Below are 25,380 nucleotides of genomic sequence, written 5' to 3'. Positions count from 1 at the left end.
TAAAGCCTGTATTTGGAAGTCTTTTTATTTCTTACAAATATTTACATGGCATGCCATGAGAGGTTTGTCTCATGAGCACAAAAGCTACACAGATCTCACATTATTCTCACAGAAACTGCAGAGGAGCAATGAGCTGGTACCCACCAGGTTATTCAGCCCACGCAGTGCCAGGGTTTAAACTCAGAGAAGATGCTCAGGTAGAAATATTGAGGGAGTATCTCTCCATCCAAGCAAGGGAGTGAGGTCAGATGTTTATAATATGGATGTTAGCACAAGCCCTTGGTGGTGGATGTGCTGCTCCTCTGCCCTCTCAGGTACTCCTGGGTGAGATGTCTGAGCTGGGGACAGCCTTCACCTTTGCAGCAAAGGAGTAGCAGCTGCCATGTATCCTCTCGAGACCATATGAGGGATGACTGCCCTTCGTAGCTGTCTCCTTCTCCCCACTGACTGTAAGAGCAAATCTGCATGAGTAGCAGCTATGGCATATCCTTAGCAGTTTTTCATAAGGATGGTTGTTTCATGGTACTCCTGTCCTCTGGTGTTGTCCAAAGCACCTTAATTCAGCAGAGTCATTAAGTATGTGCTGAATTAAGCACATTCTTCTTTAGGATTTTTTTTTCTTTTGTCATATTTAACATCAGTATTAAATATTTTCATAAAGAGAGATGTTTCATTGAACTATGGCTATCTTGATGTAAATCCCAACTGAAGTTCATAGGGCTTCCATTGGTATTAAACAATACCATTTGCAAGATCATTCAGGCAGATGTTCTTTAAATAACATTCATGTTTAATGTCAGCAAGCTAGAAATGTCGATGTCTTCCAACCTATGGTTTCACAACTCCTCCTCTACAAGAGGTCAAACAAATCCATTCCTCCCCTTTCCCCCTGGCTTTGAATATTGGAGTAAAAATATGTCCTTTGCCTGCTCTAAATGCAATGCAGTTTTAAATTTAGGATCACATGGACATTTATCTCCTGCACAGGTGAGATTCATCTCGCTAATTTTAAACATCTGAAAGTTGTGGATCTGGTCCAGACTGGTTGTCAGAGTTCATTTACAGTCAGTGGAGAGATACAGATGCCTCACCATACCACTAAGTAGGTAAAATATCTAGGACTGATCACTTTCTAGGGTACCTTTCTTGTCACCAGCAATCACCAAAAGAGTTAAGACAATTAATTAGTCTATAACCCTAAGTTTTGGATAGCTAAGATACACAAGATGAACTTTTATGAAGGCATTTACCTCTCTCCACTGCGTCCAAAATTAGCCACTGTCTTTCAGCCCTGGATAATAAGGAGTTCAAATGGTTCTTTGAACTTCAATCTCATGTTAGTTGTTATAATTAGTCTTTGACACAAAGGTAAACAATCTGAATAAAACTCCAAATGTATTTAAAAAATAGTGGATTAAAATCAAGCACAACTGCATTGATTAGATCAAAAGCCGATGTGGTTTTATTTATCTTATTCCCAGTGATGGCTGTAAAAACAGGAAACATAGACTTAACCAATTTTGTTTTATAGAAAAAACTTTTCCCTTAACAGTCTTGGTGACTCAGCACTCAAATTACCATATTTCGATATATGACCCAGTGTAATTAGGACAATATATTTTTTTAGCTGGTTGTTACTTTTATGCTGTAGCTGAGTCTCCAGAACTAGTAATTTATCTCCAGTGATGAGTCTGCCCTCTTTTCAGTATTAAATGGCTCATACATTGTAGCTGTTAGTTGAAGCAGCAGAGATTTGAAGACTATGGACTGTTCTTTGGAGAGCTCTTTCCTGCCAAATATCCTCATTTCTACAGGGGCAGACATTTACATTTTAAAACCTAGTTTTTTTCACCAGTTTTTGTATTTAATGGCACTTTTTCTGTGCTTGCATAAAGCATGTGAGAGTATTTCAGAAGACCCCAGAGAGGAAATTAATCTCTCCTAACTTTAGCCGTGCAGAGCTTTGTCCTTAGCTCCCTCTCTTGTCAAATACAGAGGTAGAAGAACATCAACAGGGATTCAAAACTATTTCCACCTCTCACCATGGGGTGGGAAGAAGCATTCCCTCAAGGTGCTGCTCTGCTTGTCCACCTCAGGCTCAGTGTGGACAAGTAACTGGTTTAGACGGGGTGCCTTGGTTTTCAGTAGCTAATGTTAAATAAGATGCATTCTTGTACAAATCTTCTTTACGTGGCAAATCAGACCCTCTGCTGCACAGGGCTTGGGAAGGCTTCAGGGAAAGTCGTGTAAGTCTCTTTTTCCTTGAGGCAGTGCCTCCTGACAGACACATGGGATGCAGAAACAACAAGCACAGGGTGACAGGAGGATAGGTAGGTTGAAAAAGGCATCCTGACACAAGAGGACAGAGGAGGGAAAAACAAAAGTGGGAAGAAACACCACAGAGCACGAAGGTGGGATGTAAAAAGAACTGCAAAAGCAGCAGCAAACCTGCCACTTTCTGCCATGATATGACTTCCCCAGCACTGCATGGTAGTATTGAAGGTCCTATCCTGCCTCAGAGCAGTGGGGGAGAGGAGCAGACAGGGAAGAAGGTAAGACATAGGAAGCCACAAGCTACAATATCCTCCTCACTGCCTGCACTCGAGGCCATGGGACAACGGTGTGGGACATCAAGCAGGTTGCTGATCTGCATCTCCAGTACCATAACAGGACCTTGGGAGTGGAGGAGGAAAGGTCTTGCCCTCCTCAGCTCACAAGCTTTCTCGATCTGTACCTTGATTTACAAGTTCTCAATTCAACAAGAGAAAAACATCCAATGACTTGATCTGCAGAGTCAGCCCAGCCAACTTCATTAGCTTATTAAAAATGGGTTGATGAAAAACCTCTCCCCAGTGCTCATCCCAGCATCTATGTGGATGCAAAATATCATGCAAATTAGGTAATTAACTGGGTTTTGCTTCATTAATAGATAAATCAGAGCAATAAGACTCTTCCTAAATACTAGCTATGCACTTTTCCAAAAATAGGACATCTAATGCAATTATTTATATTAGATCTTTTGTATGTGATCACAGAGCATAAAAAGAAATTAAAGTTCCATGTTTATAGTTATTAAAGAATCCCCCTAGCCTCTTTATTTCATTTGGCTTAAAATAGACAGCAACGTTGCTATTGTACTTCATTAATTATCAGACTCACAACTTAAATCATAAGTCAAAAATACCTACTTTCAACTTGTTCCCATTTATATTGTAGTTAAGGGTATGTTAGAAGGACAGAAATCTAAAGTTGAAATTATAATAAAATCCTTAGATGAGTAAAGCAGACAGGTACGATATACTAATCTGTATTTTTTAATATTTTATTTAAAACAAATAAGGATGGGTGAACTAAAATTTTTTGCATAGGGCCCTCCATGGAGCTGATATGCCAGTAGAAGAAAGAATCACTAATATTTTTTAAGGCATCTGACTTTGGTTTCCTACCAGATCTGCCACTATAGTATATGATCACTTCAAAAGTTTCCAAATATACAACTCTAATGGCTGTACACTTCATTATATAAAACTGTGGAGGGTAGCAGCATTTCAATTATGCTGTAATTTGGAAGCTGTTTCTGTATCACTGTATTTTGGAGTAAAATGCTTTTGTTACCTTCTCTATGTCACAAAGTGGGCTTATTAAGCAAGAAATAAATAATTTAAAAAATCAATAAATCCATCATGTAGGTGAACTGTTAATTATGTGAAAAGCAGGCATGAAAATTATGTCAAAGTTAACTGCAATGTAGTTATGTTATTGCTTCATCATAACTACAGTGTAATTGTAATAGCTGTTCCTGAGAATATGTCACTTGTGGGTTTTCTTCTGTCAGAGTAGGAATTTATTTCAATGGAAAGATATTTAAAAGACTTTAGTTAGTACAAAGGAGAAGTCATTAAAGTCATCAGAATAGATAAAAGGTTCAGGATGTGTGGTTGTCTCTTTTAAGAGTAGTGTGGTTTTATTTTATGGTTTTTTTCTTTGTTTTACGTTTTTTCTTTGGTCCTGAGCTTTATCCTGAATATCTTCACCTGTTCAAGGATACCCTTTCAACTAAATTATTTCTCCCCATATTAGATAAATGTTTCATTTTCTTACAAGAAGGTGTTACTGGCACAAGAGCATAAAGGTGCTTATTATTGCTCATTTTTTGTCTAGTAGCAATTACCTACTCAGTAATTCTCCAAGTTTTAACCTTCTTATCTACTCAATAAAACATGTGTAAAGGAGAAAATCTGGATTTAATCCATGTTTAAGTGGTAACTTTGGGACTTTTTCTTACTTAAATGCATTGCAATGCTGGAGGATGAAGCAGGATAAAGCCTTATCGACCATCTTGCAATGACGCTGCCATTTGCCTGTCCCAGATGGGCTGGCACCCACTAAGCCAAAAAATTAGAATCTCTTCATAAAATCACTACACGATGCAGGAACAGCTGTACAAAACTGCCTGTTGGTGTTTTCTGGGGAGGTAGAGCCTTCTCTGGTGTGAAAGCACCTGTCAGCTGAACTGTGTATTAAGGAAGAATGCAACCAGCCAATAGTACCTTGCTGACCGTAGTTACATAGTACACTACTCCTTTGGTAACCTCATGCCTCTTAGGACTCTGCATGCCCTTTGCACCTACTTCTGAAATAAAAAAAAATTTCTCTTACAGAAGCTCAGCCTTTATATCTCACCTCTAACATATTTCATTCCTGCAAATGCTCATATATCTGTGAAATGCCGTATGCCAATTTTCTGGTAAGAATTTTATACAATTTTTCTGCTCACATATGTGACAGTAAATATTCTTTCAGTGCAAGTCTCTTCAGGACATTGCTGATCTTATAACCTAGCCAAGGTTAATTATTCTTTGACTTCAGCTAGGTACTTGAATAGAAGGATGCTGATATCAGCTGGGGATTATTAAAACTATTTGCCATTGCTGTTGCTACTTCTCCAGTGAAGCTGGTGCCTGTAGCAATTCTGCTGGCACGGTGGCTGATCTCTTGTTCGTTTATCTTTTCATTGAACAAAAGAGGTTTCCTCTTTTCTCCTTTATCATCCAATGTCTGAGGCATTTCCAGCAAGATTCTGACCTTCCCAATATCACAGTGGCTCTCCTAAGCAGATATGGTTATTCTTTCTTGCTTGTAGCTCTTTGGGTGAACGTGTCTGGGTATAGACCAGCAGATGAGCCAGATGCTACCCTTCTTTATCCTCTTTCACCTTAAATGCTAATCTGCCCTTGAATGGAGGTCCCAGAGTGCACAGCATAGACATATATAGCATTAGAGCAGCTGTCTCTGTCCTCATGACAGAGTTTTGGTGGTGGCTCACAGCCAAACATGAAGGAAACAGCTCTGCCCCAGCGCTGCAATGCACCTCCACCTCTGCAGCAATACTCTCCTCAGCCAAGTAACCTGTGTCCTGATTACACCCAATTCAGTTACATCTACCACAAATAAATGCTTTGTAGTGAGAGGAAATATTTCAATCACAAGTATATCAAATTAGAAAGTAGTTTCAGCGGTTTCTTCTCTAATTTTATGCAGTGGTGGCAAGCCCTGGGCACCTTCCCAAGCAGACATCTGGCCTCCTCTGTGATTACTCCCACCCATGTTCTATAACAGTTGGGTGGTGTGGTCCAAAATCAGACCATGCAAGGAAGCCATAAGGGAGATGTTAAATTTCTAAAGCCAGGTCTCCTCTGCAACATTGATCAAATCTTTCTGTTTTCCTTCCTCTCATTCTCTGGAGTGAGTTTGTTTTGAAGGGTCCTCAGAGCCTGGAATGGATCTCACACAATAGGGCCATGCTATGAGAATAGCAATAATAAAAGCAGAAGTCAATAGCACATCTGTTGCAAGATATCCCAGACAAATTAATTTCTGAGGCAATTCCATTGACTTTGATGGACTTACTCTGTGAATTCAACCATAACAAGGAGAAGCCAAGGAGAAAAGGACGTGATTTCTGCCATTTCCACACTGATTTATTGCAAAGAGTTTTGGGAAGGGGTAAGATTGATGATAGGAAAAGTAGAGAAGCCCCTTCTCTGACACACTACATACATATTTTGTCTGACTACAAGGCCAACAGTATTTTTTTTTCTAATGCAAAGATACAGATACATTTTAATAAAGTATTTGGAAGTATCTGGTACAAGGAACTCTCCTGTTTCACGATGCTCCAATTTCTCTGCTCTTACTGGGACTAAACCATCAAGTCCTTCCTGACACATGCATTGTGGGGCTCCTCAGAGCTCAGTCCAGTCATTGGAGGTTCTTACTGTAGTCCTTGTTTGATCAGATAAGATGGGAGTCTGAGAGGCAGGTAAGGTAAAACCTTAAGAGCTGGACTCTGCCTAGAGGAGCATGAACAGACCCCACTTGGGCAATCAGGAACACAGCTACTGCAGCCCATGGCAGGTTTTTGCCCATCAAAATCCCAAAAGCAAAGTGCAGATTAACAGTATAGGCAGGATCCTTTTACCAATACATTATCTGAAGAGCAATGAAACAATTCCTAACGGTGTACGAAAAGCTGCCAGGATGCTGAGAGCCAAGTACCTTCTAGTCAGTAAGGTCCTTAAGTACTCACCACCACAGTCCTACTCCCACCCCTCACAAGAAACTGTGTTTTCCCAGATCCTGGGAGCTGGTGTGGGGAGACACTACAAACCAGCACCTGGGTGAGCAGCAGCACATATCACAGAGTTATTCATTGAGGTGGGCTGGAAGAAAATTCCCCTTGCAGCCTTACTGGCTGCTTGGATCCTCTGCTGCTCCATACAGATAAGCTGAGGCCTTAGTTGTCACTTGGAAGATTATTGTGTTTGACTATGAAAAGACCAGCATTAGCAAATATGAAGAGGCAACAAGGAGACTGTGGATTATGGTTTGACAATGTCACCTCATTTGGGGATTATCAGTGCAGGCAGCATGCGTCTGGCACAGAGGGATTTATAAGGATGCTGCCTCTAGGAAGAGGTAGTGGGGAAACACTGTTTTCCTGGATTCTTTAGGAACCAAAGAAGAGATTTGAAAAGCGGTTTGAGGAGACTCATGGTCACATGTCGTATGCTTGATGCAAATAGGAATTAAATGCTATAACTGAAAACAGAGAAAAAAGAAAGACCACAGTTTTATTCTGAAGAGCCGAGGGTGTATAAGGTTATCGGAAGAAAAGATGAAGGAAGAACATTAGAAGAACTACATCGACCAGGGGAAGCCTGGAGTACAAAAGGCAAAAATAGAGTGGTGAAAAAAAGTATGAACAGATGAATCTCTGGAAGCAGGGAAATAATATGGCCATATCTCTAGGAGATGGTCAGCAGCAAGTAAAACTGTCATAACAGGGATAAAAAGGAAAAAAGCAATATAACTGCTTTATTTCCATTTCCCTGAAAAATCACTCCCTTCTGCTAGTAATTCTAAACATAGATTGCACCATGCAGCAGTTTCTGATTTCCAGAAAACACTAGGTTCCCAAATGGTTTGGATATTGACCTAATCTGTTATACTGGAAAACCAGTACCCAGCAGTGATCTGAAGAATTCAAGCTACATAAAGAAAGCCATAAAAAGGATTAAAGGGATATCTGCAATAAGAGAAGACTTTAAGTAGCCTATTCCTGCCCTGTGTTACAATCTGAGTCACTGCCTATGGGCTTTAATCTGCTGTGAAATCCAGATTGTGATGATCACAGAACTATCAAGTTTGTTAAAAGGCGAGTGCTGAAATTCAGTTCAAGAAGAGCTTGAATTTGAGCTCTTACTGAAACTTCTTCCTCCACTGAATTTCATAAATACAATATACTCAGTCTTCTCATATACTGTACCAGTGTGAAGGGAATGCTGTTACCAGCTTCACTGAATTACTACTGCCAGTTTGCATTGGAAAGACATGAAAAAGAGTGTCAAAGGACTGAAGATGTGAAGAACTAATGATGCTCATCTTAAGAGGTAGAGTGCAGCAATTGCTAACCACTGAAAACAGCTTTAATGTCTAGGCAAAAGGGAAAATCAGTATTAGAGAGGAATACCATTAAGAAGGTAGCAGATAAGGGAGTGGGTGAAATTAATCCCTGTGCTGAACGGCAACACATGGCTTAATAGATATATGAGCATTTCACCAGCTCTCTGTTGGGACTCCACAAGGTAGAAACACTGTAAGGGTTTATGAAAGAACAGTGTTGTTAAGACCAATGTGTAACAGGAAGTGATATGAAAACAGAAACTAACAGAAGGGATGAAGCATGTCTTGGTTAGATAAAATCCTCATGATGCAACACCTCACGTAGTCCTACTGTTGTATGAGCTTGAGCAAAACATGATCAATGAGCTTTCCAGTATTTTTTACACATGGATTTATATGAGCAAAAACCATGAAGGCCTGGAACAGTTTGTTGTGTTAGTCACAGCTACTCTGAAGAGCCTAAAATCTAGAAACCTTCTAGAACAAATGAGGCAAAACATCAAAACATTTGTGTAGATCAAACGGTCAGTGGACCTTGGGTTCCTATCAAAGTTTTCTAAGAAGAAAGATTTGGGAATTTACTTTGGATTTTTGGTATGTTGGCTGCAATATTACAGTCTTAAAAAATGCCATTAAATAGCAGAGTGGCTTTTGTTATCAGAGCCTTGCAAAATAAGAGATATGTAACTGAGATATGAACATAAGAATATTCTGCAGGAATTTGTAGGAGTCTGGTGAATAAAGACAATTATCTGAAGTTCCCTAAGGGCAGGCATAAAATAGGAATAGTGTAATAAAATTGAGAAGATGAAAATTTAGGTCGAGAAGTTGAAATCAGCAAAACTGATTCATTACACAGACAGAAGACAAAATTTCTGTTCTTCCAGAGTAGAAACTTCATAGATTTTAAGACTAGAGTAAACTATTCTGATCACATGCCAAAACATTGCAACCTTTCCTTTCCACATCAAAATTGCAATTTTGAGGTTTGGCCTGTATGCTACAAAATGCAGTCTTAGTTTTAAATATTTTATTCGTAGAGTGTCCATCATCCAATCCATGAAAAATTGGTTCAGTGGTGAATTGCTTTCCATGTAAAAGAATTGCATCTTTATTCTGGTATCAAGTGCTTTACCTGCAGCTTCCAGATACTGTTATGTCCTCTCCACCTGCCCTGTGCAGCTGCCTGCTGTTGGGTACACCAGGAACATCGCATTCTTCCCAGTGAATGACTCCAGTTTTGTAGTCTATTAGGAAGAGCTTAACTGTGCCATAGAGTCAGTGGATACATGATAGGCATCTACATTTTACCAGATGAGTCCACCCAAAATGCCAACCAGCATCTCCCTAAAGTCGTTCTCCTGACTGATGTCACCTGTGCATTCTTTCCCTAACAGACATTTGCCATTTCATCCTCCCAAGTAAACAACAGCACCACACTGGGGATTCATATGCACCGCATTATCTACTGTGATCTCATTGTTTCTCATTTTTGGGGAATGCAATTGCTCATCTTGCAAATGTGAATACGTTCTTTGTTTCTAGATGCATAATCCAGCACTTAACTGTGATGGAGCACATGTCGACAAAATGAGCTGCTTAACGATGTGCTTGGGCTGCGTTTTCATTATTTTTTTTATGCCAAACCTTGCATTATCCAAGAAGTTTACTACTATTGATTTCTTTTTCATTCTAGAACATGGAGAAAGATGTTGAATAGCATAGAAGAAAAATTTTTTTGTCTGATTATTTATGTCTTCACAGAAGGAAGAGCATACATTTATGATTTAATATTTCATTATGATATTTAATATAAGCTACAGTGATTTAGTGTAGTACAAACACATGCATGCACCAAAATGTAATGCAGGAGTAAATCAAAGTACCATTATTTAAATAAACTATATCAGCATGGTTTCTTTTCTCCTCTAAGCTTGGAGATTAATTTTTAAAAATCAGGTTTATCTAATAAGACATATTTTCCATTATATCATGCACAAAATTATTGTACCATTTAAAGAATCACTTTATGCCATAAAATTAACTGATTTTTTCCAGATAAATGTCTGATCTAGGGTGTTAAAACATCTGTTGCCATCATATTTAACGTTAAGGTTATAGAAGATAAAATTGTTGAAACTTTTGTACTTAAATTGTTTATCTAAGAAAATGTATTTTTTTCTCTCCTTCACGTTTACAATTTAAAAAGTAAAGGGAATGCCTAGATGTTTTCCTTTATTCATTTTCTCACATCTCGATTTTTTTCTTCCCCTTTTTCTCTGTTTCCTCTTTTTTTTTTTGTTCCCAGAGGAAAAGTAAAGTGAGGTTTTAAAATGGAAAGTAAAGAATTTGAAAATTAAGAAAACTAGAAAGTTATCAGAGGAAGTAAAAAGTTTCTTTTGTTTGAACTACTGACATGATTTTTGACCACTCCTTTTCAAAGGAATTTATGAGAAATAGCTAATTTTGCTGGCCATTGGTGAAACTGGAATTGAAAACTTTAAGGTAATGGAATTCATCCAGAGGAGAGCAACAAGGCTGGTGGAAGGGTTGGAAGGAATATCCTAGGAGGAGAGGCTGAGTGCTCTGGGTTTGTCTGGTTTGGAGCAGAAGAGTCTGAGGGGGGACCTCATTGCTTTCTACAGCCTTTTCTGTCTGGGATCCAGTGAGAGGATGGATTGGATAGTTGGATTCAATGACCTAAAATTCCTTTTTAACTTCACCCATTACTCAATATACCACATTCAGTAGAGGGATATTAGTCTAAAATTTGTCATCCTGAAACATGTCAGCTTTGATTTGTTATGTAAAGTTAAACCAATCTTCTCTATGAGAAAACAAAAATAATTAACAACTTCATCAGTGTACTCCATTTTCCTATCCAAGTTATTAGTGGATCAGTGACACAGTTTACACACTGTTATGGGAAAAGTTGTGAAAGAACCTGATCTGCAGGTTAAAAAAAGACTTTATTTTTCAACAATATCTGTGATACTTTCACTTTTCCTTACTAATGTCAGGTCAAACAATACTCTCTAAGAACCTTTCAATGTGCTCTAGTAAAAGACATTAAATGGGACCTTTGTGTCACTGATTAATGAAACTAAAAGTATGCTCATCTTTTCAAAGAAACATTGAATAAACTCTAAGGAGAATTTATCAATAATTAAAATATAAAGTTTCCTAAGGAATGTATTGTTTGATGTGTGTTTGGCATTGCAGTGGCAGATCCTAGGGAAGTGGTATGCAAACGTGACAGGGTCGGGTAAAAGAAGTCACAAAAGTCAAGCAAAGGTCTCCTGGAGTACTGACAATACTCTTGAAATTTAAAAGCTGACAAGCATCTTTTCCAGCTTCTGAACAAAACTCCCAAGTGGATGAGGTTTAACGATTTTGTTGCTACAATGCTGAACCACATATATAGTTTTTTACTTTTTTCTTTTACATTAAATGGATTGATATTTTTCCTTGTTTTGCCCCAATTTTCAACATTTGTTTATGCATTTGGGCTGGTTTGACTGTCCTTGACCACCAATTACTTTCATACCTCATGACCAATTTCAAAATCATCATAAATTTCTACACTTTTTTTTTTTTTTTTGTTAGTCTTAAAGGGATTCCATTAGTTTCCCCTCAGGAAAAGAATCAGTATATTAGAGGTCAAAATCCACGTAAGAGAGATCTTTTGAGACTTGCTTCATTAACTGCATTGCCTGACTTCCAATAACCTAAGAAAGAGGTAGAACCTCTGTATCTATGATCAGTAAAGGCTTTCCTACCTCAATATCCTTCCGAGGTTATTCATTTAAAAGCAGGCTAACTGCATGTTAAAGTTATTACTGTTTCTCAGCGCTGATGGGAGAGAAGTTGAAAGCCCACCTAAGGGACTACAAAAAGGCACTGAGCTGCTTGGAGAGGGACTTTGACAAGGGCATGTAGTGACAGGACAAGAGAGAATGGCTTTAAACTGAAAGAGGGTAGAGTTGGATTAGATGTTAGGAAGAAATTCTTTGTTGTGAGTGTGGTGAGGCCCTGGCACAGGTTGCCTAGAGAAGCTGTGGCTGCCCCATCCCTGAAAATGTTCAAGGCCAGGTTAGATGGGGCTTGGAGCAACCTGGGATAGTGGAAGGTGTCCCTGCCCACAGCATGGGGATTGGAACAAGATGATATATAAGATCCCTTCCAACCCAAACCGTGATTCTACTTTTTCAGTAGAAGACTGGGTGAGTCCAGCAGCTCTCACTCCTAGTAATGGTGCCTTGAAGTTGACTGGGAGTGAGATGGGAGGGATATTTGCACTGGGTTTTTTATTTTTCCCCCTGATATATTCAGCTTTTTTACAGCTCCAACATGGCACTTTCTGGTAATAGTTTCAGTAGTGTAGTTAACATCTCACCTGTGGAATCTTCTCTTTCAGCTGCTCCCATGAGAAGACTGAGCATTAGAACAGTTTGGGTTTTGCTCTTTGCACAATTTCCTTTTGCAGTGGTATCTACTCTAAGCACAAACAGGCCTTTTGTTCCCAGGTCTCCCAGTCTAGTTTTAGAAGGTTCAAATTGCATTAACAGAAACCTTAGTACTAAACTCTTCTAAGTACTGTAGAAGGGCAGAAGGTTTCATTGCTGTGCACTCAGTATGCAGAACATTTCCCTGCCTTCAGCTTCTTGCAGCTGTGTCCTCCCTGGAGGATAATAATTTCTCAACAGTAACAGTAAAAGTATCAACGAGAAACCTAAAGAAACACAGAATTTTTCACCCTCTAGGGTCTCACCTGGTACAGTAATCTGCCATTAGGTGCCCTTTCTAAAGCAATGCAAGTGCTCCCTCTAGTAGGTTATATCCACAGTTCTGAATTTGTGCAAAGTTTGCGAAATGACATAGTTATGAATAGCCATTCATGGCAATGCTAGCAAAATAGTTTTCTTTATAAGCAGGATATCAACAACAATGGAGTTCATAACACCAGGGAAAGCTACAGTATTTAACATTTCTGAGACAAATTTACATTTGAATATGGGTTGGGATGTGTGGGTTGGGCAGGTCTAAATGTCGTACCAGGCTGTAAAGGAATGCTTTTCTTCCTTGGGCTTTAGGAATACGGAGTATGACCAAAATATTCCCTAATGCTGAAATACCAGAGATGACTGCAGGAAAATGCAAAACAATGTGATGAGGCACAGCTACGTATTCTCAGGGAATGCAGAATGATTTTAGAGACTGCTGAGCCACATAATGTGGCCATTGCATTCACCAGTGAAATACAGCTACATCTAGGTAACAACTTCACAGAGCAGCACCTGCACACTGCTTGGAGCCAGGCAGTGCTCACCAACGCTGCATCTAACCTACACAGCAGGGGGAATTGGAGAAAGATAGAAATGTAATTATCCTCCTTGACAACCAAGTCAAGACAGTGAGGACAGTATGCTCAGTCTTGTAGAACAAAAACTAAAGAACATCTTTAATGATCAGCAGCTGCAAAGACCTGAGGCTTTCATCCCATTCAGCTGGCGGTGCCACTTGCAGCCCTGTGCCTGCATCCACTGCTTCTGCAGCTCTCACTGCCACTCTGAGCACCCAAAATAGCATCTCCTTCCTCATCTCACCATCAGAAAAGTGTGGATGAAACATGACCTGTTTCTCCACATCTAGCAGGACTAACACATGGAAATTCACAGCTGTCATACCTATGTCTGAAGGCCAGAAACGCAAGCATATGATGATGGCGTGAAAGATATTCCCTGAATAACATGGGCTGCTGCTATTATTTGGAGCAGTGAGCCCTGAACCAGTGTGGGTCCAGCATGCTGTGTGTTACTGCAGGCAGTTATCCCACTAGAGAGGAGAAGTCACTTCATGGGAAGGAAATGGAGTAAAAAAGGATCAGAAATGGAAGGATAAAACTGAATTATTAAAACTTCAACTAGCTAGTGGCTACACAAAGGACATATAAATGATACAGTATCAAGTAAGGTCTCTTTAGTTGGCTTGGTATTTGCAATAGACTCTTTAAGCCTTTAATTCTATGCAAAGTTTTTAACATTGCAGATGAATACAGCAGACAAATATTGATTGAGAACATTTGGCAAATGGTCTGTTGAGTTCTGTATCCTTTTCCTAACTCTTCAGGGGGAAATTATCAGACTAAAAGAAGGCAGCTATGGGAAAAATTCTTCACAAGTGAAATTTCTTTGTACCCATTTTTGAACCATGTCTTTGGGCATGGTCATTAATTTTTATGCTTCTTCCTTATGACTATGTTTTAGTGTTGCAATATTATTCAAAATAATGAAGATGTTTCACATAACTGTGTAAAAATCCAGCCATTTCTGCATCAGGCTGAATTTTGAAACAGAACCATAACTCATGACTGTGAGTTCGAAGAATGATTTTCACACATTGTGTTCCAGGAGAAAAAAAAAAAGGCATTTTCTGCCCTTCATTTTTGCTCAAAAACCAGAGGCACAACTTTGGATTTCCCTGCAGAGGAACCTGGCGAGCAGACAGCATGCTTGATAGAGCATGGGATCATTCACTCTATGCTTCCTTGCACAGCAGAGCCCATCTTTCCTGCAACGGAAAGAAACAGCAATGCAAGACTGAATTTCTCCACAGCACACCAAAGAACACAGGACACATCCTCAGCCTATACCAGATCTGCTCTTTGCTGCATATCCGTTGTGCTCCAACAGAGACCAGAAGCCACCATCAATTTTCCCATACGAATGAAGCTCACAGGTAAGTACTAACTATAGTAAAATACCTGAGAGAAAAAGGTCTGGCAGCAAAATAATATGCAAACTGAAATAAAAACAACCTTACATACAAAATAGCATAAAAGTATTTGCATCTATATAGATACTGTGAAAAATTGCACTCCACAGTCGGGCCAGACAAACTCTGGAGTTATAGGTGCAGCAACGAAAATGTTAGGAAATACCTTTGTAAATATATGGCTGTTTAAGCAGTGGAACAAGCTGTCGGGGCAGGTTATGGAATTGCTAGCAATGGTACTATTCAAGGCTGGATTTGTCAGTGCCCTATTAGGGATGATATACGTGGAGCTAAATCATTTCTGCCATGATGCAGCTCCTTTCCAGCCCAAATTAGACAAATGTAAACGTAATGTGCATCGATACGCACTAACCACAAGGAATGAAACTCCTGCTAAATGAGATCAACACGCAGAAAAGGTGCATCCAAAAAAGAACCTTAAATAACCTAGTCGTTGGAATGAGTGTTGCCACGAAAAGGTGGAAAAATGAAAGCAAAAGGTGTTCAGACAAATGTGTGAAGCATCTGAAAAGAAAATATCCTTTTCTATCAGAACAGAATTGGTATATTGATTGGGTACTAAACATACATTTTCAGTGCAAAAGCAAATAATTCCTTTTAGCCTTTGATCTTTTTGCTTAAAACATGCTCTCTTCTCTTATCGAACCACTTTTTCCAAAGGATTTTAGAAATGTTTGTAGAAAATTAGAAGCAGCTCAAATGACAGCTACCAGTCTGTTGGCTGCAGACAGAGAGCTGAGGAAGCCGTTTTAATAATAACAATAAAAGACAACTGTACTTGGAGACTTCTCTTGAGACAAATGGGTTAATTGAGTTCTGACTAGAGTCAGAAGGAGAAAGAGTTTAGCTGACTGTTCTCAAGCAACAAACCCAGGCAATGTCTCTTGTATTTGCTCTGTCATTGTGGAGGATTTGGGAGTGATGGTCTGTGCTTGGGCAATGGCCCAAGGGTGGATGCTTCAACCTGTGCTGAGCCTCAGAGTCACTGAGCAAGAGACCTGCAGATCCACCTCCTAGTGTGCAGCGACTGTCCTAAGGAATGATGACATTTAGATTGATAAGAGACCTTCTGGTACGTCTCTCCATGAAAAGGAGGGCTAGAATTCAATCTCTAAGGGATTCAAGGCAGTTTATGCATACCTGCTGTATATGGATACATATTTTAGAGCTTATGTATATAACAGAATCACAGACTCAGTTAGGTTGGAAGAGACGTCTGAGATCATCACATCCAACCTGTGACCAAACAGCACCTTCTCATTTAGACCATAGCACTGGGTGCCAGGTCTAACCTTTCCTCAAACACCTCCAAGGACAGTGACTCCATCACTTCCCTGAGCACCCTGTTCCAATATTTAATCACCCCTTCTGTGAAGAAATTCTTCCTAATGTCCAACCTAAATGAGATAAACACTCAGAAAAGGTGCATCCAATAAAGAACCCTAAATATAATCCAGTCGTAGGAATGAGCCTGCTTTAACAGCTGAATAACCTCAAGTCTAAGCAGTAACCCCTAGCTTTTTCGGAGGGGGATGGAACCTTCCAGAGATTAATACAGCTCATCCAAAATATCTACTAAGTGATGGTCCAAATAACTTGAGTTTCTGGTTTCTCCCTCTTGTCTCCAAAGGCAGTTAAGACTGTGTCACTTCAGTTAAGGGAGGAAAGTTTGGGACACCTAAAATCAGGTGCTACAAACCCTGCTGTTGGGACTGAGGCTGGCTAGGCTGCTTTGTATATCCCTTTCTGCTGAGTGTGAGAAGGCCCAAAGGACTCAGTCAGAGATAACCTCATCTTGACTGTGTTTGAGAAGGACACTCCCAGCCCTGTTGCCTCTCCCCACCCATCAATGTTCCAGGACACAGCTGCAGAGCCAGGCTGCGTGATACAGGGGTAGCAGATTATCCCAGAAAGGCTTCGGTCTTCTACTCAAATTCCAGGAAAGACTGATCTTGGGAGGTTAACCTTTACAATAGAATTGAAAAATTCCAGCCTTCTGCGACTGGGAATAGACTTGTCAGGGAATACACCAGGTTATGGGGAAATCAACTTTACAAATATGGAGAATTTCTAAACCCATCCATATGAATTATTTATGTTATCTGCCCATCCAAACTGGTAATCTTAAACATTTTTATCTCTTTCTATTTTTTTTCCCCTGCTGACACATGGTTTTTTTCTGTTTTTCCCATTTCCCACTGCAAAAGTCAAGAGCATTTTAAAATTAAGAACAAGGTATTTCCAAGCCCTTAATGATCTGCTGAGTGAGTGGGGACATGAACTGCTATAACATCTAAAATGACAGATTCACTGCATTTCTAAGGCATGGAGTGGTGGGGGTTTATGTCAGTAGGTCCCTTTGCTCTAAAGGGTCGTTCTCTTGCTCCTTGTACAGATAGGAAGTGATGATATAACATGAGATTCACATGGGATTTGCTTTACTGCTGCATCAAAAGGACAAAACCAAAGTCAGAGTAATTCTTGAAATATTTCTAAGTCACAGTTGTAATCAGGAAGTCCATTGCTTGAAGCAAAGATTAAAATACTGTGATACTTCACTTACAGGTAAATAGATATAACATGCACTTTGGCCTTCACATCTGTCTTCTGAGGTTTGAAAGAAAAAATTCCTCATCTGCACTGGGACTTTGTTTCCGCAATTTTCCACAACTCTACCACTAATGGTAATACTGTGACATCTCAAATTTACTGAAATTACTGATTTCCAGTCATTATTTTAACAACTACCATCTGAAAGAGGTTAGATGGTTTCTATCTGAAATGCTAATAACTGCCTGGAGTCTTGTCTGCTTTTACCTTGATTCCTCCTTCCATTTGAATAACTCAGGGGAAGGAATAATGGGAATTTTAATAAAAAATTCTGCACCGTAAGTACAATCTCCGCCATCCATCTCAAACTCTTACATCAGGTATGGGATTACTGCTGGATACATGTAGCCTATTGCTTCCTAAAGTTTTTGTATCTGTTTACTACACCACTACTAGAAGTATTATTATTGATAATAGTGGTAGCAATACTGCAATATGCTGGGGGTCTGCCATTGAGATTAATCTTCTCTAAAGACTCAGCAACAAAGAGCTGTTTCCATGAAGATCATATGGTCTTCATGGTCTGGTCTTACAAATGGCAGGAAATATTTCTCACATCCACTGTGAATCCAGTCTCCTAAGAAACACATGCATTCTATAGTACAAAAGGCATAATTACCCTATAATTATATTGTAGGTACTTTTTTATCATAAGATTTCCACTAATCTATATAATGAGGTACTTCATGGACTGGCCAAAAATAATTACAATATAAAATGAAATAATTGATACACCTGCATTTAAAAATATACAGTTGGATCCTCAGCTGAGTTAAATCATTATCTCCCTGATGATATCAGTCTGGTTCCTGTGCATTAAAAAGCAAATCATGAGAGCAATAATATCTCAATTATGTAGTTAACCTTCTGGTTATATTAATTAGTGATGATTAGGCATGGGAAACCATAATTATGTCACGTACATAACACCCCTTTGAAACTGCGTTGTGAATCCAAACACAAAAGGCAGATGTGAACATTTAACCAGGGCTAGCACAAACCTGAAACTCAATTATTTCACCCTCTGTCTCCTATCTGAAACACAACCAGTGGTGGCAGCTCTGCTGGTGTCAAACTTACACCAGAAACTGCAGGTTTTATTTGTCCTAGAAGATAAATGCAAGGTAGAATTGCCCCATATTCTAATTTCATGTGGTAGCTATTAAAACCTTACTAAAAAAAAGCGAACAAGACAAATAAAACAACTAGGTCCAGTTCAGTTCCTAAAGGAGGAAGCCCTGAAACTAAAGAAGCACCTTTTCATTAACTCAAAATACTTATCCATTTGTCTGGGCTAAAAATCAGTGTTTCTTGCTCCTGTTTGCAGGAGATCCTGACACCAGACCAATATTTGCACAGGATTTTTCTGAAGAGTTGCTCCTCACTGACTCCAAAAACGCAGTCATAGACATTACACTGAGGAAACTGGTTTTCCTGAGGCAGCTGTCTGAGAAAACTGTGGTATTGGGAAGAGGGAGCCAGAGCAAGCAGGATTTTCCACCACTGACCTCATGCCTAACTTAAGATAAAGAAGAGAAAAGCCAGTCTGAGCTAACACTCTTCCCCCAGTATATCAGAGATGTGATTTATCCCAGCAGACCATTCCCTCACAGCAGGGCTACAGTAAATAATTATGGTGTAGGTCATCCAGTCTAAATTTAGAAAAACATTAAATATTTTTATATAGGCTTCTCTCACCTACTGAAACCCACAGAAGCTCTGCACTGCCAGAGGAATTGTGGACCTAAACATCCAGGGTTATTCCTGCCATTCAGCAGGCAGCATCCTACCACCTCTGCAGGGAAAAGGACAAGCACAGAAGAACACCATAGAATTTCCATTAAATTAATTCTTTGAAAAGTGAATGTTAGAAGAATCTGTATATATTTGACCAAATATATATACTTTAAATGGACAGTTTGCAAATGAAGTATTCCAAAGTCAGAAGCTGCCAGAATTAAAGCTGCCTGTGTACTCTGCATTGTACTTGCAGGGACTTTGTCATTGTTATTGCCTGGTTTTATTTTTTTAATTTAAGTGACTTGACTTCAAAAGTTTGACTTGCAAATCTGGCATTTGAAGTTCAGGGAAACCCCACCTTGCACACTTTTTCATCTATATTCACTCAATTATTATTTGATGTGTTCTTTGCTTTCTGCTGTGCCAGTAGCAAGGGACACCGGTACAATATGGACCAGAGTTCTTTATTGACTCACAGAATTAACAGACTTGAGGTCTTCAGTGGATCTGCTCTGACATGTCAGCTCAGTTCATAACAGACTAGGTTCAACAGAAAATGCTGCCCTGTGAGGGCCCAGGTGTGTGAGGCCCTGGTTAGATTCTGGGCACAGCAAGGTCTCATTAAATGTCAGTGCCGTTTAAGGGCTAAAGGCACATGGTTCTTTGCAGGGTCTAACCCAGCAGGACTTTGGTAAGTCATTCTTCCTGTCTTTTACTTCACTAAACTATAAAACTGTTGCCTAATATTTAAAACATTTAAAAGCAGCAGTTCTCAGGCATTGCAAGCTGTTCTCTAATGATATTTCCAATTCAATCTGAGATTCCTGAATGAAATTTCTGTAGAAGGGTTACGTAAACGTTTTGCCTTTCAACCTGAAGTTCATTCAATATAATATTATAGAAGCAGTCCTTGTAAATATCTCACTTCAAGAGAGGTTGTTTTTTTTTCCTTTTCTTTTGCTCTTGGCAGTGGCTGTGACAAGTATGACAGCGCAAAACACAACACAAAGTTATAAATGTTACTTTTCTTCAGACAAGAAACAAAGTCATGGATTACCTAGGTGGATAGGTGGGAAACTGAGGCACTCTGCTTTCAGAAACTCCCACTCCTGTCTCATCCTGGGGCTATAAACTGAGAGCAATGTTACTGCCATTTCAGTTGGTGCTCCTGCCCCGTGTGGATGCTGATCCTTTCGAGGTCAGCCCTGAAAACGAATTTCACCTGCAGACAATGGAGCTCCTTGAGAGTGACAAGTTTAGGACCTGTCAAGCAAAGAGTATGAACCACTCATATCTCCAACCATCTAAAAAGAGACAGCAGCAGAAGAATACACAATTTAGGGAAGGTGCTTTTCATCACTTCAGTGGTTTTTTTGCCTTTACTTCAAGTTGCTGCACAAGTGCATTTTGGTCCCTCCTTTGATATGCACCTCCCAACACCCAAGGAAAAGATTGCCAAAATCTGATAACAAGCATGACCCCCTCTTCCTCACTGTCATCCTTTTGTCTCTGTTTCCTAAGTTCACACCTTTCATACAAGTCAGGATTCATCCCTGTCACAACCTGGAACACTCTCTGCTGGCATTCTTCCCTTGTTCCCTCTCAGCACTTTCTTTCCATCAACTCCTCTTACACCCCAGAACATCTGAAGAGCTGGCACAGCGCAGCCCATGTCAGGGACCATTGTCACAATTTAACACTGCAGATGATTGAATTAGAGGCTTTGGCACAGCACTGTTTATCAATATTAATGAATCTGAACCAAACATGCAATTCCTTGTGGGCCTTTGCCTCACTCTTCTCTTTCTCTTCTGGAATCTTGACCATCCACTCCATCTCTTTACCACCTCAAGCAGCTGCTCCAGAGGTACTGGGAGCAGAATTTAAGAGGTCACAGCTCAGTCCTTTTCAGTAGTGACACAGATGCATAATTAGGGGAGAGATGAAGTAGGAGGCAGGGAGTTGGGGGATACATACACTCAAAGGACTTTTCATGAGGGAGAGATCAAGAGAGTATGGTCTTTCGGGAGGTTGAAGTTTTTAAGAAAAATGTAAGACCCTTCTCCAAACCTTCACTCTAGCTTGTGGCTTTGTATATTACATAACAACACCATAACAGTACTTGGGCTTGGGGACTAGAAGGATAAATGGAATTTAAGAAATTAACTGTAAAGATGCAGAGCTCTGGCCACAGGTAAGATTTGCTGCCAGCATGGAGGTGTTTGTGTCTGGGCTGCCACTGCTGATATTTTGCACAGAGTCATCACTGGGATTCAGACTCTGGCAAAACTCTGACAAACTTGGATGTGACAGCACTGAGCAACTTTGCCTCCACAGCTGTGCTGGGCACCTTTCCTTCTGCCTTCCCAACGCAGCTTCCTGGCAAACTCATTAACCACATGGATGCACTGAAAATGCTTGGAACCAAAACGAGAACAGAAGGAATGAAATCAACTCTGCTGCCTAAGAAGCTGGGATTTACTTTTGTTCTTCATCTGCACCTTCCCCTGTCTGGGTGCAAAAAAAAGGAAATCTCTGCAGCTGATCTGGGACTTCACAAAGACAGGGATTACCCCCTGTAAATCCTGACAGGCCCCCGTGTTCACAGCCTGGCAAACACTACAACAGTAATCTCCTCTCTGAGATAAAGTCCATCAATCTTATTCTTACACCAACCCATTCCCCTCTGCCCCTCAGACAGAGCTCGAAGAAAAACCCTGCTCAGGAAAGATGCTAAAATCTGCCCTTCCTTGGCACCCTCCTATTTAACCTATTCTTTCATCTGGCCTCAAAGTCGGGTCAACACATATCCATTTTGTCTGCTGAGCTAACTAGTTTTCAATAACAATTTCTCCTTCGTTCTGTAACAGAGATCAATAAAACTGCCCCTCTCTCACATTGGATGAGATTCCAGCAACGTCATTTGCTCTTTATCGTTGCTACTTCTTTGTTTTCTTTCCTTTTTTTCTTTTTTTCTTTCCTTCTTCCCCCCTCCCTCCCTTTTTTTTTTTTTTTTGGCAAGGCACAGATCAATTTAACAAGATGAAAATGACTTAGAATTTCACTCAAGGTAAAATCTGCACTTTATAACCCAGGATGTAATTTACAATCCTGTCATTAAACTCTGTTAATCCCATTATTATGAAGATAAATAATTACCCATAGCGAAGAAAGGGATTCCCAACAGAGTAGAATTATATTTTCCATCAGTAATGAAAAATATCCCTGCCGCAGTGACACTGGAAATACAGATAGTGAGTACTCCCAGGAGGCCCAGGAAAGGTTTGCTACGCAGGCAGTCCTTCATGGAGCTCGAGAGGGTAGCAGTCAGGAGAATCAGCATCAGGCTCACCAAAATCTTGCCCCTGGCCAAGAGACTGGTCTGGTGGAAGTCCTTCCAGAGGCTAAAGGATGCTAGAGAGTAGAGCTGCAGATCTTGGTGATCCAGTTGCATCTTGTGCATCAGTTTACAGAATTCGCTCTCCCACTTCTCCCCAATGAGGTCCTGGGTGACAGAGCCATACGTTTGGAGGTAGTAAGTGATTTGGATGGCTCTGGCTGATTTGACTCTCTGGTCCTTGCTGTTTGGCACTTCCATGACCCCTCCAAGCTGGTGGCCAATAAAACTGCTCCTTCCATCCTGGGAGAGAAAGCAAAAGAGATGAGCATGTGGTTATCCTGCATACGATGTGACACAGCGATAGCTTTTGGCTCTGCCTTCCTCTCACAGACACCGCCAGAGCTCCACTAAAAGGCCACTGCACTGGGCAGGAGCCGTGCCATTCACTTCAGTGGGCTTTGGGATCTATCCCTGCTCCTTCACACAGCTCTGTCTTACTCATTACAGACTCATTTGCACTTCTCTGCTGCAGTTACAGATGTTCCCAGATGTTCAGGGAATGAAATGTGGAATGCAAGCTCCTTGCCCCATTCCACATTTAACTCTGATGGACAAATCTCCAGCTACTATGAAAAGTTTGAAATGAAGATCAACTTTTGGAAAATTTGTGATTTCTTGACACTTTGGAAATGGTTCTAAAAAGTTGGAAATGTACAGAAGACGAAGCCTGTTTCCTCAGTATACAGATGTAAATGTAGACATCTGCAAAGTTTAGTAGTTATTCTGGCTTCAGAAAAATATAATTAAAATCAGAATTTTTTGAATTGTGTATTTGAGATTTCATGGATTTATACCAGTGGCACAGAGAAAAGAATCTACCTTACACCTGGATTTAACCAAGATATGTTTTTTTTTGTTTTGTTTTTGGGTTTTGGTTGGTTGGTTGGTTGGTTTTGTTTTTGTTTTTTTTATATTTTGAGAATATAAACCTTATTCTGGTCTTACTTCTTTCAGTATATGCTAGGACACAAAAAACTCCATGACAATCAGTAAAGGACACATCAGGTGCATTCAAGATCAGCTTCTGTCTATTTACAAGACCAGACCTTTTTTTCTTTTATTGAAGGAAGGATTTAGTGAGAAAGGTCCTGTAAGGAAGTCCTTGGTCTTAAGCCACTGGTAATTCTAGTTCTCTAGGATAACTGTATGTGCCCCTTCCAAGACAAGGGAAGCTTGTGTGGATTTAGAAGATCAAATCCAGTTGCAAACTGAGGAAGAAGACTCAGTGGATAAAATTGTCCCAGCACAAGTAATATCTTTGATCAAAAGAGTCTAAACCCAGGGATTACATATCTGTTGCACACCAAATAACATTTTGCTTTTTCCCCCACATAAACTGAATTATGAGTTTTCAGATTTATTTCCTCTTGTATTTAATAAAAACATAAAATTATCAAGACAGTTGATGTCTACAGCATCTTGCAGCAGTGAGTTCACATCAGATAATACTCTTTGCCTAAACACACTATGGGAATGAGCTGACCACTTGAATTTGGGAGATGCTCTGCCCTACACACACACATGGAAGCAGTCATCTGCAAAAGGCCAGAACAATTTGAGGGAGATATTTTAATATCTATTACATCCAACATTAACCATTTCTAGAAGCACCTGTACTGCACACAGGTCATTATCTGAAATTGCCAGACCCATTCGTAGTAATGATTCCCATCCTAAGGAAAAATCAATGAAGCAGGACTTTATGAAACATAGGTGTCTTCCAGCATGTCTGCTCATAGAGAAAATAAATATCAGAAACAGGGAGACAGTGCTGAAAATGTTTTGTGTACTCACCTTGTCTTCAATCAGGTATGTAAAGGAGGTAATCCTCTCACTGACAAATTTCTGCCTATGCCTGCTTTCATGGCAGGAGCTCACACTGTTTCCGGCATTTGCCTGCCACAGCCCAGGGAACGTGACAAAATGCTTTTCAGAAGTTCATTTTTCCCCTATTCCCTGTTGTTATTTCCCACCGAAATAACGGCTTCTGGCAAGGTATCCTGGCGCGAGCTGACACGAAAGGTGAATTGCAGTCTAATGCCAGCTTCTCAAATCACCTGAAGCCTCATTGCAAATGTCACACAAGCAGAGACAGCTGGCACAGAGGGGCAGCTGGTGCTCTTTGGACTCCAAAAGATCCTCGTCCCCACCATTTCATGCTAGAATCCTGTTTTGATTATTTCTACTTTTTCTAAGGAGAGTTCACACTTAATATGCACACAAAAAATACATCTCCGAGCCAGTAATTAATGTTTGAGCAATGCAGTCCAGGCTCACATTGGATGCAACTTTGCAGTTAAAAATCCCATTTGGCACTGGCTTTGAAATTTTAGGGGAGAAATGTCATATTTCCTCAGCACGTGTATGTGCTGTGCTGACATTCAGAGGTTTGCAGCCGCTGCAGGGAGGCTTTAGCAGCACAGCTCCAAACCCAGCCCATACACTGTAATTCAGGTTTCATTGCTCCACTGTGCAGCACACACACCAAGGTTATGGGAAACTTTGTGATGACCATCTGCCTTCCCCTGCGAAAAGTGCACCGAGCAATGGCAACATTTCAAAAGAGGCAGCGGAGCAGCCACAAATAAATCATGTTCTGCCATATCTCCCACGAAACAGCAGATAACAGCTATTTTTTACACTGATGTACAACAGGGCACCCAGCTCATATGTCAGCAAAACAGAGAGTAAGCTTTCGGATGGAATTGAGGAAATCACAGATGCTGGATTTCTTTGAGGTCGTTTTGTCCATTCCTTTGCTTCCAAAGGCAGATTGTTGCCTATCTAAGCAAGGGGTTTGCCTTTGCTGCTTTTATAACATGCAAGCATGAATCTGGTGTCACAACACATGGGAAAATGGGGCCCTTCTC

The 25,380-nt window shown here is 40.1% G+C and overlaps 1 protein-coding gene across 3 annotated transcripts in view; it reads right to left on the bottom strand.

The window, feature by feature from the left end:
• PTCHD4 (patched domain containing 4) overlaps positions 1–25,380 on the bottom strand; it is a 79,783-nt gene that overhangs the window by 32,673 nt on the left and 21,730 nt on the right. For all 3 annotated transcript variants that reach the window (XM_017813001.1, XM_017813002.1, XM_017813000.1), the window contains exon 2: positions 22,270–22,750. In XM_017813001.1, the coding sequence (XP_017668490.1) occupies positions 22,270–22,750 (481 nt within the window). The remainder of the gene's footprint in view (positions 1–22,269; positions 22,751–25,380) is intronic.

Source organism: Lepidothrix coronata, unplaced genomic scaffold (genome assembly GCF_001604755.1).
Source record: "Lepidothrix coronata isolate B3197 unplaced genomic scaffold, Lepidothrix_coronata-1.0 Scaffold39, whole genome shotgun sequence".
In the NCBI taxonomy this organism is placed as follows: domain Eukaryota; kingdom Metazoa; phylum Chordata; class Aves; order Passeriformes; family Pipridae; genus Lepidothrix; species Lepidothrix coronata.
Note: the sequence above shows the minus strand (reverse complement) of the source record. Positions and strands in the feature narration are given on the sequence as shown.